This window comes from Marmota monax, unplaced genomic scaffold, assembly GCF_021218885.2.
Source record: "Marmota monax isolate L192 unplaced genomic scaffold, Marmota_monax_Labrador192_F-V1.1 WCK01_AAM20220418_F8-fsc00215, whole genome shotgun sequence".
Taxonomy (NCBI): domain Eukaryota; kingdom Metazoa; phylum Chordata; class Mammalia; order Rodentia; family Sciuridae; genus Marmota; species Marmota monax.
In genome coordinates this window covers 907,281-924,325 of record NW_026695214.1, presented here as the reverse complement: position 1 = coordinate 924,325, position 17,045 = coordinate 907,281, and the positions used below count along the sequence as shown (strand labels likewise).

Genomic DNA, 17,045 nt, shown 5'->3' with positions numbered 1-17,045 from the left:
GAGCGCCTGCCCAGCATGCCGAGGCCCTGGGTCGGGTTGCTAGCACCACAAAGTGTAACAGATAAAAATGTCTTTTAAAAAGGCTGACTTTGCCAGTGCATCTGTGATCCTAGGGACAAAGGAGGCTGAGACAGGAGATCCCAAGTTCTAGGTCAGCCTCCGCAACTCTGTCAAAGCAAAAAATAAAAAGGGCTGGGGTGTAGCTCAGTGGTAGAGCACCTGCCCAGCATGTGCAAGGCCCTGGTTTGATCCCCAGCACGAAAAAACAAAATGTGGAAAGACCTTCACTGGGACCATTGCCAGGTTCATTAACCACAGCCCGGGCAGGGGGCAGTTAGAGCCAGCCAGGGGGTGGGCATGGATGGAAAATAGGAAGCAGCATTAGGGATGGGGTCCTCACTAAGTGGGGCTGGGGGTTCTTGCTGAAGGCAGGGGTGACCAGTGGTCACCTGGGGGTGGAGGATGGGACATGGAGTGTGAGCAGGTATGGCGGTGGGGTTCTGGCTACACTGACTTGCTACAACTGGATTTCCCGGGAGGCACACACGGGCCTAGGGGAAGGTTCCTAGGGGAAGGTTCGGGAGCCTGACAATTTGGTCAGAGAATCTTTGCCACCCTCCCGTCCCCCTTCTCAGTTCAGATGCCAGTCGAGTGCCCCAGGCTCTGCCCTGGATCTGACCACCTGCCTCTGAACTGGGGGCTTCCGTGACCCTTCCTGGTGTTCAGTTAAGTGGCTGGATGGGCTCGCAGAGCTCCGGGACACGTTCTCACGCAGACCCACTTCTTACAAAGCTGTTTTAAGGTCCAGGTGGACAGCTGGAGGCCGAGGTGCTTGGGAGGGGCTCCCTGGCGCTCCCCTGCGCCCAGGGAGTTGGGGGGGCTGCGTGCTCCTGGACACATGTGAGTGTTTTCCCGGCAAGGAGGCCTGTTTTTTGGAGCTTCCTCAGGTGGGCCTGGTTAACCACATTATTGGTCATCAGAATTTCCCAATTTCTATTACTGGTCCCTGGCAATAAGCCCCCTCCCGTGGCACGTTATCTAGGGGCTTTCCAAATAGCACCCATTAACACAAACTCAGGTGCGCCTGATAGAGCGTGTTCACGAAGAGCAACAGACATCTCCACTTTGTGTGTGTGACCGACCAGGGATCAAACCCAGGGCCCTCTGCACGCTAGACAAGTGCTCTTCTGCTGAGCCATGTTATGCTTGAATTCGGGACCCCCAGAGACCACCAGAGACCCAAGATCGATGTAAGCAGCAAAGAGGTGTTTATTGCGAGCTAGGTCGGTCCTCTGCGCACACACACAGCAACTGGTGACGCTGAGAGGTCCCCAGCCCAGGGTTTGCAGCAGTTTTATACATTCTTTGGAGAGGGCAGGGACTTCACATACATCATAGCATCCCTTAGCAAATCATCACACTCCGCGGAAAAATCAAATAACAACTCTAAAGCATGATTAGCACATTCACTGGCGGGAACAAGTTGGGGAGGGGTGATTGGTCAGTACAAGAGGGGTATTCATTTGAACTGATTGGCTTAGGCCATGAGGGTGTTCGTGCTGAACTTCATGGTTTCCCAACATGTTATCAACCACCATAAACTACTGGGGGTCATCTGGCATCCCAGGTATTTCCCTGTCTCATGCTGATTGGTGGCTGCTAGGGGGCTGCTGTGGGTCCCCACCTAGCCTGACTGAGTCAGGGACACCTGGCGCAGCAGATCTCTCCTGTTATTTGTAGATAAACAACTCAGCAGGTGGGAATGTGCCTAGGAGTGCTCTGTGGGTCTTCCCAAGGACAAAGGCATGTCCCTTCCTTGGACAGGCTTGGCTCTGAGGTAGAGGCTGGTTTTTCAGCCACATCCCCGGGCCTTTTTTTGGTACTGGGGATTGAACCCAGGGACACTCGGCCACTGAGCCACATCCCCAGCACTATTTTGTATTTAATTTAGAGAGAGGGTCTCACTGAGTTGCTTAGTACCTCACCTTTGGTGAGGCTGGCTTTGAACTCGAGATCTTCCTGCCTCAGCCTCTCAAGCCACTGGGATTACAGGAGAGCGCCACCACGCCCAGCTCCCCAGGCCTTTCGATCTTTGCTACAGGTCTCTCTGAGTTGCTCAGGCTGGCCTTGAACCTGCCATTCCTCTGCCTCAGCTCTGCCTCTGCCTCAGGCGTAGCTGGGATTATAGGCGTGTGCCCCTGTGGCCGACTTCTTTCACTGTGTTCAACCTCGGGAGCTGTTTCTGGGAGGGGGGAGACAAAAGGTCAAATATTTAACAAAAGACACACCTATTAGAAAAATCCTAAAAGGGCTTTTGAGAGAGCCAGGGGCCCTGCACAGAGCTCAAACTGTATGTCTCCAATTCCTCCTGCTCGCCCACCGGACCCAGGGGATCTAGAAAGGGGCTTGGACCAAGGATCCTGATTCCCAGTCCCCCAGGCCAATTAAGTTAGATGGGCCCAGGGCAGGCCAGGTGCCTCCTGTGAGTCCCCATCAGAGGTGAGGACCACCCAGCAGCAAGGCCTGGGGTGGGAGGAAGTCCTGCCCACCCCGCCCAAGGGCCAATCGCAGAGCCAGGCTGGTGGAGCGCCTCATATAGCCCCATCCTCTCCCTGGTGCACGCGGGAGCAGGTCCTGGCCCTGGGGAGTCAACTCCTCATCTCCTCTGGGGAGCGGCAGTTCAACTTCTGAGTCTGGAGCATTGCTGTGAGCCTTGGAGGATTTGCGAGGGCCCTCGAGCTGAGCTCTCCCCTGGTGAGTACAGATTTGGAGAGAAGAGCCCCCAGTGATTCTGTAGTTTTTCCTAACATTGGTTTTGCCTGAGTTTTATAAAATGCACTTTCTTCTAATATTTTTAGTTATTGATGGACCTCTATTTCATTTATTTATATGCGGTGCTGAGAATCGAACCCAGGGCCTCACACATGCTAGGCAATCACTCTATCATTCGGCCACAGCCCTAAAGTGAAATTTCTATCCCATTAAATTTACCCACTTTAGATGAAGAGTAGCTTTGATTGGGTTTATGCAGTGGAGCAAATACCACCTGGGTTAGGACAAAGGGCGCACTCCTGACAGAGGTGGGAAGCGAACCTCGGGTCAGCAGGCTTTTCTCTATTCTGTATTTAGTGGCAGAGTCAACCGTGGACCCTGGCATGGCTCATTTTCAGGGCAGAAAATGGCGGCCAGCTGAAGCCAGGGTCTGGGTTATCTGGGCTTCCTTTAGGGTGGAACAGGAATGTGAATAGGGAGTTCCCTTGGCTTATTGTATTGGCCTCTGGTGACCCATTAGGGTGGAGGGTGTGGTGCCAATCAGGAGAAGTTCCTCTGTGTTCCTTTGCTCAGGCTGAGGCCTGGGGTTTTAAATGACAAAAGCTTAGGAAAATGGCCTCAAACTTATTTTCTATACCCTTCAACTCCCCCCTCATTGGGCAGCATTTGCACCACCCAGAGAAGGTCCCTTGGCCCCACCACTGCGGCGGAGGCCTGTGCCTGTAGTTTTGAGCTGGTGCCCTGTCTACAACTTGGATGATATCTTGATCCCCCAGGACTTGGGTAGAGCTTCACAGAGGCTGGGGGCAGTGACCTGTGCTCAGGAAGGTCACAGGTCTGTGTCCCACGCCCCACACCTGTGGGACTGTGCTTGCAGGAAGGGGAAGGCTGAGCAACCAGGTGTTGTCCAAGGGCCCTGCCATCCCAGGCTAGAGCAACCAGGTTGCTTCCTGCGTCTTTGCAGCCAGAGTTTAACCTGCAGGCCCTTCTGCAGAAGCTGACCTGAACGAGGATGAATGAAGGAGTTTTAATCTCCATTAAGGATCCTCCCGAGCCGGAGGACGACCTACAGAGGCCCTTGTGTGAGTGGAAGAGGCCACCAGCAAAAAAACTGACAAATTCTGATCCACAGATTCCCAGACAATTGGCTACAGAACGCGACCTGCACATCTTGGAAAAGATGAGTTGCACAGAATCGTCTCCGATCCCAGGTAAGGACACTGGGCTTTTGTAACCCAGAGCAGTCGTCCCCAGGGGGTTCAGAGATGCCTGGAGTGTTGCTGCAACTTGCAGCCCCTGCTCTGATGTCAGGAGGTGTGAGGGCCACCTCGCTGGGGGATCCTGCCACACGTGTTTCTCTCCTCTTCTGACTACCCCAGGCTTTTCCCCACTCCGCTCTCCCTGTTGTGGTAACTTGATGATTGCGGCTGTATTGCACCAGTATTTGTGATTTTATTTTACCTCCTTTGATGGCATGTTCCACATTTTAAAAGCTATTTGTTTTGGAATAATGTTATATTTATAGAAAAGTTGCAAAGACGGTACCAAGAGATCCCATGCACCCTTCACCCAGCGCCCCCTAATGTCTGCAGCTCCCCTTGGTCAAAACTAAATAGTAAACTTCATGATGCTGTTAATGAAACTCTAGACAGAGTTCATTGGCCTCTCCCTAATAACATGTTGGTTTCCAGGTCCAAACCAGGAACTCCCCGCGCATTTAGAAGAGGATGTCTCCCCAGCCATGAGTGCTCACTTTCTCTCTTTCACGAGTTATGCGGGGTTTTAGGGTTTGTTATTTTGTTTTTCAGTACTGGGGACCAGACCCAGGGCCTCATGCATGCTAGGCAAGCACCTACCACTGAGCTGACCCCAGCCCTTCAAGTTGTGTGTTCAGCGTCCTTGAAAAATGAGTTCCTAATTAGCTTCCATTTAAATCGGCATTCTGTGGATGTTCCAGTTCCCACATAGAAGAAATTCCACCCAATTCTATTTCTTTGAAAGAAAAACGTCCACTCAGCATCTCCTCCAGGGTAGGAGGGGAATTTCTTCTGTAAAGTTCCAGTAGCAAATTATTTCAGGCCTCAGACCGTGTGGTCTATGTCAGAACTGCACAACTTAATTCTTGTACCACTTATGGGTTGCAGTCGCTGCACGATTCTGTCTTCTGTGGTGCTGGGGTTGGAGCCTAGGGACTTCCCGGGTGAGGCAAGTGCTCCACCACTGAGCTGCCCTGGCCCTGCTGTTGCGTTTGGTGATAAATGGGTGCAACGTTGTACCAATAAGACATTATCTGTAAAAACGAGAGGCAGACCACACCTGGACTGTGGCCAGTTTTCCAATCGCGCTCTCGGGCAGCTGATCTGCACAGGCTATCAGAGAATCCTAAATACTGTTCTGGTCCTACCCAGAGAGATTCTGGGGAGTCGGGGAATTTGAGTGCTAAAAGCTCCTGTGTGGGGCTGATGTGTGGGTGAGACGGAATCTCAGCTCCAGGTAGGTGCGTCTTACCTATGGCTGGGACACCGTCAGCTCCCTGCTCCTGTTTAGCAGGAAGACCTCTTCCAGCCAACGCTTTTAAAAGTTAGAATGTTCCAAATATGATCATTTCAACATGTAAATCATATAAAAATTATATAAAATTATTAAAATGGGGGCATTATAATTACACAATAGTGGGATACATTGTGACAATTGTAGGTGCACAAACTACAACCTGCCAGTTTGCTTCCAGTCCCTCCCCTGCCCTCTCCTCCTGCTCCCTGGTTCTCTCCCCACCACCCCCCTCCCCCTTCCTCCTCCCCCTCCTCCTCCCCCCTTCCCCCTTCTCTTCCAGTCCCTCCCCTTCCCTCTCCTCCCGCCCCCTGGTTCTCATCCCCCCTTTCTCTCCCCCCTTCTCCTTCCCCCCCCTGGTTCTCTTCTCCCCCCCTTCTCCCCCCCACCCCCTGGTTCTCTTTTCCCCCCCACCCCCTGGTTCTCTTCTCCCCCCCCTTCTCCCCCCCACCCCCTGGTTCTCTTCTCCCCCCCTTCTCCCCCCCCACCCCCTGGTTCTCTTCTCCCCCCCCTTCTCCCCCCCACCCCCTGGTTCTCTTCTCCCCCCCTTCTCCCCCCCCACCCCCTGGTTCTCTTCTCCCCCCCTCTCCCCCCCCACCCCCCTGGTTCTCTTCTCCCCCCCTTCTCCCCCCCCACCCCCCTGGTTCTCTTCTCCCCCCCTTCTCCCCCCCCACCCCCTGGTTCTCTTTCCCCCCCCACCCCCTGGTTCTCTTCTCCCCCCTTCTCCCCCCCCACCCCCCTGGTTCTCTTTCCCCCCCCACCCCCTGGTTCTTTTCCAGTCTGGCCCCCTGGTTCTCCCCCCTTCTCTTCCCCCCTTCTCCCGCCCCCTGGTTCTCTTCCCCGAACCCCCGCCCCCTGGTACTCTTCCCCCCCCTTCTCTTCTCTCCCTTGTCTTCCAGTACTGCCCCCTGGTTCTCTCCCCCTCCACCCCGCCCCCTGGTTCTCTTCCAGTCTGGTCCCCTGGTTCTCCCCCCCCTTTGCCGCTCCTGTGATCCTCTCAGTCCCAGGGTAAGTTCAACTCTTCCCCATCAAACCCCGCCGGCCGGCTGGTGTGTGCCTCCCCTGCCCTCTGTGCTCAGCCGCCTGCACCTCCCCAGGCCCAGGTCACAGTCCCTCTCTGTGAAAGTGGAGAGGACCCCTGAGGCCTTTTCTCCTTGCGCCGAGCCTGGTGTTGAGTGGCATGTGCATTCCCTCCTGGCTCCCTCTAGAGTAGGGCGCCACGGAACCCTGAAACGGGGTTCCTCCGGCTCTGATCTTCAGCAGTCATGAACCCCGTGCTGGGGGCTCAGTGATGGGCTCTGGTGCCACAGTGACACTGCCCCCAACTGTGTATCAGGTGTCCCTGGAGCCTGGATTAGCTGCTGTATAAAGGCTGGAGGGAGCAGCTTTGGTCCTCCCGTTTGCGCCATGGTGAAGCATCAGAAGCCGGCGCCAGGTGAGGGGACCTCCCAGCACCTCCCTCTTGGACTTTCTGGCCTCCAGAACTGAGAAGGTCCCATTCTGTATCAATCACTGAGCCTCGGGTATCATGGCACAGCAACAGGAGGGGATCGGACCCCCAGTGCCGGATTCAAGATGTCTTCCTGGTGTGCGTTTCAGGGGTCCTGTGACAAAAAGCCCCACTGCCCTCACTTTCAGAGCTCCCTGGGGCCCCAGACTCTGGAAACCTCTGCAGGAGAACAAAGATGACTCCAGGGAGCAACGGGCTGGGATCATGTTACCGGGGGCTGGGGCGGCGTGATAAGTGACAGCCCAGGCTCCGGTGCTCTCTGCCGCCACCGTCCACAGTTGATGGTGTCCCCTGTGTGTCATGGGGCTTGGTTCCTCATCAAACCAAGAGGCCTCATGAGAGCGGGAACCCAGCCTCCTGGAAGCCCAGCAGTGCCGAGCCTGTGCTTCTGGTGGCTACTGAGGTGCTGGTCTCCTCTGCGCGGGCTGCCAGCGCCGAACACCGCGGACCCGGTGCCTTCTGCAAAAGCTATTTTCTCACCATTCTGGGGGCTGGATGCGCCAGATCAAGGTCTGCGGGCTGGCCTCTCCTCGTCTTGCAGGAGAGCTGCCTTCTCTGTGTGCCTCCTGGGCCCCTTGTTACCAGGACACACGTCCCGTCGGCCTCATTTGTCCTCCACGGCTTCTCGTCTTCAGAGTGTTGGGGTTAGGGCTTCAGGGTCAACCCCTGGTGCACAGAGTTCAGTCCGTGGTGCCTGCTGTAGACTTCTGATTTTTCTCCTGGTTAATTAGCATGTTTTCCGGCAGTTCGGTGGTTCTACAAGAATAGAATCACGTCTAACTCGGCAATTCTCCTAGGTATATGTGCAAAAGGGTTGAAGATGGGTATTGAAACAAGAAAATGTGAGAGTATACGTTGGCAGCATGAGTCACAATTCCCAGAAGGTAGGCACAACCAGATGTCCCCCGTGGGTGAGTGGACGAATGAAATCCCTGTCCATGCCATGGGCATTCCCCGCCACAGAGGGCAGGACACTGCAGCTTGGAAGGGCAGCCAGCGCTGTTCAGGGAAGGGAGTCACAGAAGGCCATTCCCTCAGGAGCCTGTTTATATAAAACTCCCCAAATAAACCCAGAGACGAGATGAGGGTCAGTATGTACCAGGAACTGGGGAGGGGTGATGGGTGGTTCTAGGTGTGAGGGATCGGAAGGAGTTTGGGAACAGACGGTGGTGATGGTCTCGACACTGTGGAAGTACCAATTGTACACGTTTCCATCTTTCATGGTGCTGGGGACTGAACCCCAAGTCCCCTGCTGAGCTGTCCCTCCAACCTGAAAGTGGTCGGTCTTGTGCATTTTGCCACAATAAAACAGACCCCGTCCCGGAGGCCTTCTTTGCCTCCTTTGACTGTTGGTGCAGGAGAACCCATGGCCCCGCAGTCCAGCTTCTTCTGTGTGTTACAGAGGATGCCCAGGGGCTCACAATGGAGCACACCATGATGCGAGACCTGGAGGAGTCCTTGCAGAAAGAGGCAGGTGGGTGAACTCCCTCTGATGCCACAAATTTGGTGTTTGAGGGCACACAAGGTAAATCGCCTTCCTGGCTTTTCTTGTTCCTGGCATTCTATGTTTTTCAGGAGAGGAGGAGGATGGGAAGCCCAGCGTTCTCAAGGATAAGCCTGCTTCAGCCTGGAAAAGTACATTTTGGCCTGAAGACAGTGACATATTCCATGACATCACCCCGAGAAACCAGAAGCTGATACCATTCTTGAGTCCCCAGACAGGCCCTGAGGCCAGGCCGCACACAGTGGTGCTGCACGGTGCTGCAGGCGTTGGGAAGACCACGCAGGCCAAGAGGACTTTGCTGGACTGGTCGGAGTTCAGTCAGAGTCCTCAGCACTGCGCCTTCTACCTCAGCTGCAGGGAGCTCAACCGCATGATCCCATGCACCTTCGCAGAGCTGATCTCCAAGGACTGCCCCGAGATGCAGGACCTCGCGCTGGAGGTCCTGACCCAGGTGGAGAACGTCCTGTTCGTGGTGGATGGCTTCGAGGAGCTGAAGGTGCCGGCGGGGGTGCTGATCCATGACATCTGTAGTGACTGGAACCAGAAGAAGCCAGTGCCCGTCCTGCTGAGCAGCTTGCTGAAGAGGAAGATGGTGGCCAAGGCCACCCTGCTGGTCACCACGCGGCCCGAGGCCCTGCGGGAGCTCCTGCTCCTTGTGGAACAGCCGCTGCTGGTGGAGGTGGAGGGCTTCTCGGAGGCCGACAGGGAGCTGTTCTTCCTGAGACACCTTGAGGACACGGACCAGGCCCGGCGAGCTCTGGACACCGTGAAGCACAGCCCAGCCCTGTTCCACCTGGGCACTGCGCCCGCCGTGTGCCAGCTGCTCTGCGCAAGTCTAAAGCTCCTGATGGACGGCGGAGAGGACCCTGGCTTGGCTTGCCAGACCACCACATCACTGTTCCTGAGGTTCCTCTGTGACCAGTTCCCGCCAGCGCCCGGCGGCCATCCCCAGCACCACCTGCGACGCCCTCTGAAGGCCCTGTGTCTCCTGGCTGCCCGGGGCCTGTGGACCCGGGTGTCCCTGTTCGACACAGAAGACCTGGAGCCACTTGAGGTGGAAGAGGCCGACCTCCGTCCCTTCCTGGACAAGCATGTCCTCCAGAGGGACAGGGACCACGAGGACTGCTTCTCCTTCATCCACCTCAGCATGCAGCAGTTCCTGGCGGCCGCCTTCTACATCCTGCGGTTCCCGGGGGACAGCGAGTGGCCGGGCTCCAGGTTGGACATCAGGGGTGTGCGGGAGCTGTTCTCCATGGAGGCCAGAGCAAGGAATCCCCAGCTGGCCCAGGCCGGCCGCTTCCTGTGGGGCCTCCTGAACGGGGCCAGGGCCAGGGAGCTGGAGGCCACTTTCGGCTGCCACGCGTCCTTGGAGGCCGGGCAGGAGCTGCTGAAGCGCACGTCGGAGGAGGAGGAGCCCGTGCTGTGGGCAGTGGGCCTTCTGGAGGTCTTGCACTGCCTCTACGAGTCTCGGGACCCAGAGCTGGTGAGCAAAGCCACGGCCACTCTGAAGGACGCATCCCTGCAGCTGGCCACCAGCCAGGACCTCCTGAGCTGCTCCTTCTGCCTCCGGCAGTGCCAGGACCTGCAGAGGCTCTCGCTGCGGGTGGCCAAGGGGGTGCTCCCGGAGGAGAAGATGGCGGCGCTGGAGCCCTGCCTGCGGGGTGTGAGGTGAGCTGTTTCCTGTACCAGCTCCTCCACCTCCTCAGGTCCCATGAGGATGAGGCTGGAGTCCCCTGTGGTCTTGGCTTAAGCTCCCAGCGTCCTTCTCACTGGGTTCCCTTCCTGTTTAGCTCTCGACGTGGGAGGGGATGTTGCAGCTTGGTAGGGGGCTTGGACTTGACCTTGCTTGGTGGCTGTGTTCACGAGTGGACGGGGCCCTGGATCCTCTGTGGTCTTATACCCTTTTACGTATTCTCTCCATCAATACCTGACATTTTTCCCACTTTTTTTTTTCTTAACACTTTTTTAGATTAAAAAATTTTAGTCTTTTTTTTTTTTTTTTTTTTTTTTTGAGGGGGGCGGGCTGTGGGAGCGTACAGGAATTAAACATGGGGGCACGGAGCCACATCTCCAGGCCTATTTCTTGTATTTTATTTAGAGACAGGGTCTCATGGAGTTTAGTGCCTCCCTTTTTGCTGAGGCTAGCTTTGAATTCATGAACCGCCCGTCTTGGCCTCCCAAGCTGCGGGATTATAGGATTATGCCACTGCGCCTAGCTTAAAGACTCATTTTTAATTGGCAAGTAATAACTATACATAGGTATGTGTGGGACACAGGATTATGTTTTGATTACATGGAGGTGACAGATATGTTAATGAACTTGATCTTGGTGTAAAACATTTACTGTCTACTCTTGGAAACACGGATCCTTATAGTCCACACTCGGGACACTGGGCCCAAAGCTCATTCCCAGTTACTGAGGGATGCTTACGTGCAAAACGCTGGGCACCGTCAACAGGAGGAGCCACACGTCTGTATTCCCAGTCAGTGCCTTAAACCTGTCTGCCACCTCCCATAGATTCCTCTGCCATCTTATTATAAAACTTAAGAGATCTATCCTTGTAGTAAATTCTTGCACACTGGATGCAGATTTTTAACTACAGGCATTAGCCTTTTTAAGATTCTTTTTTTTTTTCTCGTTGTAGATGGACACAATACCTTTATTTTATTTATTTGTATTTTGTGCTGGGGATTGAACCCAGTGCTCACACGTGGTAGGCAAGTGCTCTGCCACTGAGCCACAGCCCTGGCCCAAGACTTTTCACCTTTGAGATGGAGTCTGGCTGTGTTGCCCAGGTTGGCCACTATCTCCTGGCCTCAAGCGATTCTCCTGTCCCTGCCTCCTGTCTTAAGACGCTGGGACCCATGCATGTGCCAGGGCACCCAGCTGGGCGGCCTTCTATGCCTCTGGGTGATGCAGTTTCAAGTTCTGGTCAAAATCATGTAAAATCACATGGCCGAAGCTTTCCCCTCGGGACAGACCCTCACATCAACACGCCTTAGACTTCGTTAGGCCACAGAAAGTGGAGTGCTCTCACTGGGTGACAGTCCCTGTGACCAGCATCTGAGGAGCTCTGCGGTCACTGGCACGGGCTAGTCGGGCCGGGAAGGGAGCAGGCACCCTCGAGACCTGCTGCACCCCACTGCTCTCTCCAGTCTGCTCCTTTCCGTCCCTTCTTTGCAGGTCTCGGCCAGACAGTGACCCACTCTGCCTCTGGATGGACCTCTGCTCTGTGGTCTCCAACAAGAACCTACGTTCCCTAGACATCAGCAGGAGCTTCCTGAGTGAGCCAGCCGTGAGGCTTCTCTGTGACAGTATGACCCACATTTCCTGCCGTCTGCAGAGTGTGACGTAAGTAGAGGTCTCCACGGAGAGCCTGGGGCAGGGCTGAGCTTTGCATCTTGAAGACGGGAGCCCTATTGGAATACCTGACTGGACTCTGACCAGGTGCTCAGAATATGAAGAAAGGAAATGGTTCCCGTCCTCAAGGTTCGGGAAAATTGGGTCAAGAGCTTGGATGTCTGCCAACCTCCCCCGTGGGGTGTAGTTTGAACCCAGCAGATCCGTGACTGGTCACCATGGGGTGCAGGTGGCCAGTGAACTTCTTCCTGTCTGAGATTTTTTCTGCTCCAATCTTTCTCCCTCCAGCCTTAGCAGCCATCATTCTCCTCTCTTAACATGTCAAACTCGGAGGTAGAACGATGGTGGGTCCATTAGCTAAGCCAAAGAAGCCACTTTGATTAGAAAAACCCTGCTACTCTCTACCAGGTGAGATTCACTCCAATCCCTCTGACACCTCCACAGCTGTTACAGCTAATAGGAAATTGCTAGAAACAGCCCTTAAGCCATCTAGAAGACCCTCCTGGACCCAGGCTCTCGGCATGGGTCACCTCCATTCCTATGGACAGGGAATTTGGACTGGCCTAACTGAGGCCTGGCCACAGCCCAGGGACAGTGAGAGGTGGGCCATGCTAACAGCACAGTGGGCAGGGTTGCTCCCACACCTGCCTCATGCTGCAACCATCCTTGCTGGGGGCCCAGCTGCCCTCCATCAGGGGGTTACAACGTGGCTTCTTGCTGCTTTTAAGTCAGGGGGAGACTGACTCTGAAAGATGGTGCTTCCATTTCAGGAGTCGGTGATGTCACCACCTGTGACTGCCCCACCTCCCCTGCCCTGTTCTCTTCAGCTTGAAGGAGGTCACGGGCCTGCTCACATTCGGGGACACGTCCATCCATCTGGGTTCTTGCAAGGTGGCTGTTCCCAGGGATGTCGCCCTGTCATCCTTTCTCCCCAGCAAACGCTTGTTGGAAATGAAATAGGGCTCATCATGTCCCCCGTGACCTCCGTCCTCCTGTCTCCCCAGGGCTAGGAGCGTCTTCCCTGAGACTGCTTACCAGGACTTGTGTCTGGCGCTGGTTGGCAAGACGACCCTGACTCACCTGACCTTGGGAGGCAGCGTCCCGGAGGCACAGTTGCTGCTGCTGCTGCTGGGAGAGACCCTCAAACATAATCGGTGCCGCCTGCAGTGCCTGAGGTGGGCCCTGCGGTCACTGCTGCCCCCTCCCCTGAGGTCCTCAACGTGGGCCACAGGGTGTTGCATGCTGGACCAGGAGAGGGGAGTGGCTCTGACTGAGTACCACGTGGACACGGAGCTGCTTCCCCAACAGAGTTGGGCGCCTGGCTCTGGATGTGATCCCCGGGGGCAGAGCAATGCCCAGGAGGCTGTGCCCCCGACTGTGCGGCATGGGGTGGGTGACATTGCAGGCTGCCTGTGGTGATCCAGGACAGCCATGGGCCTTCATGGGCCCCACAGTGACTAGGCCCAGTCACGTGTTCTGGCTCCTGGGTGGCTCCCTGGCTGGAGAAGCTGCTGTCACCCGGCTCTCAGAACAGGTGCTCCCCGAGTTGTCTCCACAAATGGTCACCAGGGGCCTCCTTTCCCTTTGATTGAGGACACTGGCTGGTGGCACAGGTTTCAGACTGAGAAATGCCATGTCCTGACCTAAGTATGCGTGAGCTCTCGTCATCCACGAGGGGGACTTTAAGAACTGGGAGTGACTTGCTTTCCTTGGGCCAGAGGGAAGCTCTTGGTATTGATTTCCAAGCAGGCTGTTTTCTGTTTGTTCCCCTGTAGCTTTAAGATTGATAAGGTGACCTCCTTAGTGACACTGAGTGAGGGCAGGCTGCGTGTCTCCTGTGCTCCTTGGACTTGAGGCCCTTACAGTCCTGGGCTCTGGAGTGGATCCACAGTCTGGGTGGTAGGATCGAGTCCAGGGGAAGGCACTGACCTGCGCAGCAGTCCTACGTGGCAGACGCTGTGCTGAACGTGCCCTTCCTGTGGCCTTGACTTGGCTGGCATGAAGGTGTAGACCACCCAATGTGGGAGAAGGACACCCCAAAGGCTAAGCCCGGGGCAGAGCGTGGGCTTGGGCAGAGCTGTGGGGTGGGCAGTCCTGTCTGATCTGCCTGGAGTATCCGGTGGAGCTGGGGCCGCTGGGCAGGGTGGGTTTGAACTGCAGCGTGGGGGAAGGGAAGAGCTGGGCCTGGAGCCGGGTGCACCTCCTGACACCTGCGTCCGGGCCACCCACACCCATTGGCCAGAGCCCCAAGTTCTCTATCCTTGTCACACTTAAGCCCAACACGCCTTGGACCTGGCTGCTTGGGTACCAGGTTGCACCTTGTCACTTCCACCTTCTCATGTCCTAATAACTTTTGAAACAAGATGTCTTCTGTGTGGACAGGCGACTAAATCAGGGTCACTCCAAGTGACTTTGGGCTGATTAAAGACACAGAAAGTACCTCTTCTTGGGTTCAGTGATGGCTCCTCAGCCACAGCTCCCACAAGGTACGGGGCAAGACCGGCAAGGAAGAGGGAGCACACTGGGTTTTACTGGGGAGAAGTCATTCAAATGAGGCAAGGGAGAGGGCTATAACAGACAAGTGGGTGTAATCCACCCCCATAGGGTGTCGCCCACCCCGAGCTGCACCTCTTATCTGAGCGGAGGTGAGGTCCAGTTGCATTGCAGTGGGTGCAATGCCAGTTCAGTACCTCTTTACTCGGGACTTCAAGGTGTGCACGGAGCTCCTGGCCAGAGCGGCTCCCAACAGTCTAGAGTACTGAGCATCAGCTTTAAGCCGGCTGTGTTGGTGAATATCATAGAGTTGTATTAGCAGTTTTATTTTCTCTCTTGGAGACCAGGCAGGATGTTGATCAAATGGCCGTGGGATACTTGAACAGGCAGGGCAGGCGGGGCTGATGGTGGAGGAGCCAGATTACTCGGGGCACACCAGGCAGTGGAGCACGGTGAGCTGACCTGGTCTCTGTCCTCCCAGGAAATGACGGGCTCCATCTCCCCCACAGGCTGGGGCTCTGTTCTGCCCCCACCCAGCAGCATTGGTCATACCTCTTCGTGACCCTCCAGTTCAATCACTCCCTGACGTGCCTGGACCTCTCCGACAGCGAGCTCCTGGACGAGGGCGCCAAGCTGCTGTGCGCAGGGCTGAGACACCCCACGTGCCCCGTGCAGAGGCTGTCGTAAGTCTCCCCCCTCCTGGGTGTCCTGTGGGGTCTGGGGACTCAGGGGAAGAACGGTGGCCCTGGACATGCAGGCAGCCCTGTGACCCTACGCCTGCTTCCGTCTTTGGTCCAGGTGAACAGTTCCAGCATCTCACTGTTGTTCTTCCCGTCCCCACGGGATCACCAGCAGGGTGGGAAGAGGACGAGGAACTGAGACGGGCTTTGGGGACCCCCTGTTTGGAGACGGCTGGGCAGACTGGGGTGGGGTGCTCTGCTCACTGCCCTTTCCTGTGGCTCCTGCAGGTTGGAGAACTGTCAACTCACGGAAGCCTGTTGCAAGGAAGTGTCTGTCACTCTGGTCGTCAGCCAGAGGCTGACACACCTGTGCCTGGCCAAGAACGACCTCAGGGACAATGGGGTGAAGACCCTGTGTGAGGGCTTGCGCTACCCCTACTGCCAGCTGCAGGTGCTGGTGTAAGTCCTGGGGCTGCCGCGTGCGTGAGGCCCGCGGGTCGGTGTGGGCTGCCGGGAGCACTGACAACCCATTCAGATGGGACTGAGAGCCTGGTGGGAATTGGGGAAAGGGCAGGTGGTCACGGGAAGGGTGCTAGCATTTGCCTGTTTTTCCAAGGACTCTTCAGCGTCCACTTGCATAGGCAGGTGGCTCTGCGTCAGGCCTTGTGTGTGTGGTCGACGTTCATACCATGCCCTCGCCCTGCAGTGCTGATGAGATGGAGTTTACGGTGGCACCAGGGAAATGTTTTGTGTAGAGGGCCAGAGGGGTGACTGTTCCTGGTTTGGTGGCCTGTGAGGTCTCTGTTGTGAGCCTGTGAGGACGAGGCCGACTGTTCCAGTGATGCTGGGCAGGAGGACTGGGTCTCCCCCGTGGACTGTGGCTCTCTGGCCCTTGCCATGTGGAGGCAGGCCCGGCACAAGCCACATGTCCATCAGCACAGCTGTGACAGCACTGCTGAGATTGCACGGGGCTGGAGACCTCTTTCTGTTCAGAAATTCTGTCCTCTTCTGGTTTCTCTGGGGCTCCTGCTGCCCCATAGACCTATTGCCTACAGGCTTGCACTGTGGCTTCGAGGGAGTCCGAGAAGCACCCAGTGTCCTACCCCAGGATCACCGTAGGTCCAGGCATGTCCCAAACACTGAGATTCAAGTGTTCAGACTCCAGGGGCAGATGTGAGGGGTAGGTCGTGTCTGTACCCAAAGATTCCTCAGCAGAGTGTGGGCTTGATGTCACGCAGGTCACCGCCAGGCAGAGGGCCCTGTCTTGGAGCTGACTTGGGCATCTAAACAGTGCAACTTGCATATGGGGTCTATGCTAAATTTTTCAAGTATTATTTTTCAAAATCCTCACAATCTTCTGAGAGTGATGCCTTAATCTTTCTAACTATAGAAATCTAAAGCTTGTCCACGAAGCTTGCCCATGGCTACATCTGTGAAGTGGGCATGAAGCCCACTCTATAGGCAGAGTTGTCAGTCATTACTCTAAATGTGTAAAGTCATCGTCTGACCACACTTGTATTTCTGTAGCCTGTTGTAACTTCATTTGGTCTTTGGTTTAGTATTTGCTCCCCAAACACTCTAGGTTCATACACAGCTTTGGGACTCTGCACAGTACGAACTGGTAGCTCTTGTCCTGGTCTTTTAGTGTTCCTTGAGTTCTGTGGCCTCCTGAGATGCTGGGCTTGGGCACAGGGTGGGAGGGCTGAGATGCACCAGTTGGCCCTACGGTAGGATTGTCTGTCTGGCAGCATCCCACATGACATGAGGTGTCACATGCTGCCGATGACTCTGTATCTGCCACTCAAATCTGAACACTCCAATCCTCAGTGCTTGGGTACAGGCTGTGAGGTCCAATTGCCTGGATGTCTGATGTCACTGTCCTCTAGTGAGGCATCCCTGACGGGAGCACTGAGGAAGTCCAGTCTTACCAGAGGGTCTGCAATATTCAAATATGAAGTCTGTTCCCTGAGTTGTGAGGAACATCCAGCTTTCTAGGTGCCCCTCAATTCTACTGGGCCAACAAAGTCTGAGATTTGGAATAAAACAAAAGGACAGCAGATGGACCTCAGTGATGTAGGGATGCAGGAAGTGAATGAGGCCCCGGCTCCTTACAGGTCTGGAGGAACCCGGGCCCAGGCTCCTGACCTGCAAGACAGGCTGTGCCTGAGGAAAACC

At 55.6% G+C, this 17,045-nt stretch overlaps 1 protein-coding gene across 1 annotated transcript in view; it reads left to right on the top strand.

The window, feature by feature from the left end:
* The first annotated feature begins 3,784 nt into the window (after positions 1-3,784).
* LOC124084196 (NACHT, LRR and PYD domains-containing protein 7-like) overlaps positions 3,785-17,045 on the top strand; it is a 21,048-nt gene continuing 7,787 nt past the window's right edge. Inside the window, 10 exon segments of the mRNA XM_058574714.1 lie at positions 3,785-3,885; positions 3,887-3,929; positions 6,102-6,180; positions 6,659-6,757; positions 8,235-8,306; positions 8,408-10,004; positions 11,521-11,688; positions 12,702-12,872; positions 14,700-14,873; positions 15,159-15,329. Of these exon segments, the coding sequence (XP_058430697.1) occupies positions 3,785-3,885; positions 3,887-3,929; positions 6,102-6,180; positions 6,659-6,757; positions 8,235-8,306; positions 8,408-10,004; positions 11,521-11,688; positions 12,702-12,872; positions 14,700-14,873; positions 15,159-15,329 (2,675 nt within the window).